Genomic DNA, 1,926 nt, shown 5'->3' with positions numbered 1-1,926 from the left:
GTCGTTTGGCATCATGGTTCAGGGCGGGCACGAGACATATATCCGGAATTCCTTCCTGGGGCAGCGCATTACCGCCGGTGGAAGCCCGGACGAGAAGAAATTCAGCGGCGTGGGCATAAGCCTCATGGGCAACCACAACGCTGTAACGGACGTTGTCATCTTTTCGGCTGCTGTGGGGATTACAGTGACAAGTCAAGCCAATATCCTCGCAGGAGTTCACTGTTATAACAAGGCCACAGGCTTCGGAGGAGTTGGAATCAAACTAATGCTCGGTGGATTGACTCAGATCTGAGGAACATCGGTTCTTATTTGGATTATAGAGCTCATTCTTCATGCACTCCATGGCAACAAATTTGGGAAAGCTGAGAGAATCGTTGCTCTCACAGAACAAAAAGGTACCTACAATGCCTCTGTTTACAGTCAGGCTCCCCCATATGATTACCTCTACTGTGGTTCCTCGCTGTACGGTGACCTGAATCCTCAGAGAATGAGAGAGTGGATGGCTTATCATGCCAAATTCTTTGGCCCTAGATCGCACTTTGTTTTTCACGATGCTGGTGGAGTCCATTCCCAAGTTAGAAAGGTGTTGGAGCCATGGATTCGAGCAGGTCGTGTGACGTTGCAGGATGTAACAGAGCAGGAACAATATGACGGGTATTACCATAATCAGTTCCTCATTGTGAACGATTGTTTGCACAGGTACAAATTCATGGCGAATTGGACTTTTTTCTTCGATGTAGATGAGTATCTCTATATTCCTCGGCGGAAAACACTGCAATATGTGTTGAATGAGCTCTCTGGCTATACCCAATTCACCATTGAGCAATATTCCATGTCTAACAAGCTCTGCTTGCAGAATAAACTGCACAGCATCTCGGCTAACAGTACTTATTCCAGGTAATAGTCATTATGGTTTCTATTAATCCGAAGAAAAAATTCGAATATGTTTTTGGGGTTTGAAATTCAATGTGATAATTCTGTTGCGCAGGGAATGGGGATTTGAAAAGTTATTATTCAGGGATGTGAAGAGAGGCATAAGGAGAGATCGCAAGTATGCAGTGCAGGCAAGAAATGTGTACGCAACTGGCGTTCACATGTCTGAGAATGTGATGGGGAAAACACAGCACAAGACAGAGGGTTTGATGAGATTCTATCATTATCATGACACCATCACCAGTAGAGGAGAGCCGTGCAGGGAATTTGTGAAATCATCGATGAGAAAGAACGTGAGTTGGGTGGGAGGCATTCCGTATGTATATGATGGCACCATGAAAGTTGTTGCTCAATCCATTAAAAAATTCGAGAGAGACATGATGGGATCCCAGCTCGCATCCATTCAGCAGTGAGCGATTATGTTGGGAAAATTCTGCAAATTGATAAAAGCAAGTACCATTTATGAAAGACCAAATCATTGCAAGAGCTTTGATTTGATCAGGCCGAAATCCAGAGCTCATCAGACTTAGTGTTTAGTGATCGTACCATTCTTTCTAACTCTTGAGCCTGCATCTATCTCTTGTAAATTTCCATGCTTGTTTACCGCGGGGGCGGGATTCTGCCCTGCCCCGGCATGGTCGATGCATGTAGGTTTATGGTACTGTATTCTTTTGTAAAGTATGAAATTTCAATTTGAGTGGACTTTGCTGCTCCCCGCCATCATTTGTTCACAGATCACTCTCACCTCACCTCACATTGTACTGTCTTTCACACCACGAGATCCTCGCTTTCAATACCATGCGTTTGGTGGATGACTGGAATCCGTTCATTTCCTTTCTGTTCTACTATCAATAATAGTATTGCCAGAAATTTGACATTATATGTTGCAAAAGTGGATTTCATTTCATTTTCTGTTCTACTATTAGTAGTATTGCCAGAATTGTTTTATAAATTGTTATGACATTATAGGTTACAAAAGCGGAATTTAAAGTT

At 43.3% G+C, this 1,926-nt stretch overlaps 1 protein-coding gene across 1 annotated transcript; it reads left to right on the top strand.

Annotated features, from left to right (window-relative positions):
- Positions 1 to 260: 260 nt before the first annotated feature.
- Positions 261 to 1,557, top strand: LOC149189215 (galactan beta-1,4-galactosyltransferase GALS1-like). The gene is made up of 2 exons (XM_089413164.1): positions 261 to 897; positions 989 to 1,557. The coding sequence occupies exons 1-2, from the start codon at positions 488 to 490 to the stop codon at positions 1,344 to 1,346; spliced, it is 768 nt and encodes a 255-aa protein (XP_089269290.1). The 5' UTR covers positions 261 to 487; the 3' UTR covers positions 1,347 to 1,557.
- The last annotated feature ends 369 nt before the right edge of the window (positions 1,558 to 1,926 follow it).

The sequence above is a fragment of the Pinus tabuliformis genome, chromosome 3_1 (genome assembly GCF_031772625.1).
Source record: "Pinus tabuliformis cultivar Carrire ecotype Pingquan chromosome 3_1, CPIR1, whole genome shotgun sequence".
In the NCBI taxonomy this organism is placed as follows: Eukaryota; Viridiplantae; Streptophyta; class Pinopsida; order Pinales; family Pinaceae; genus Pinus; species Pinus tabuliformis.
Note: the sequence above shows the minus strand (reverse complement) of the source record. Positions and strands in the feature narration are given on the sequence as shown.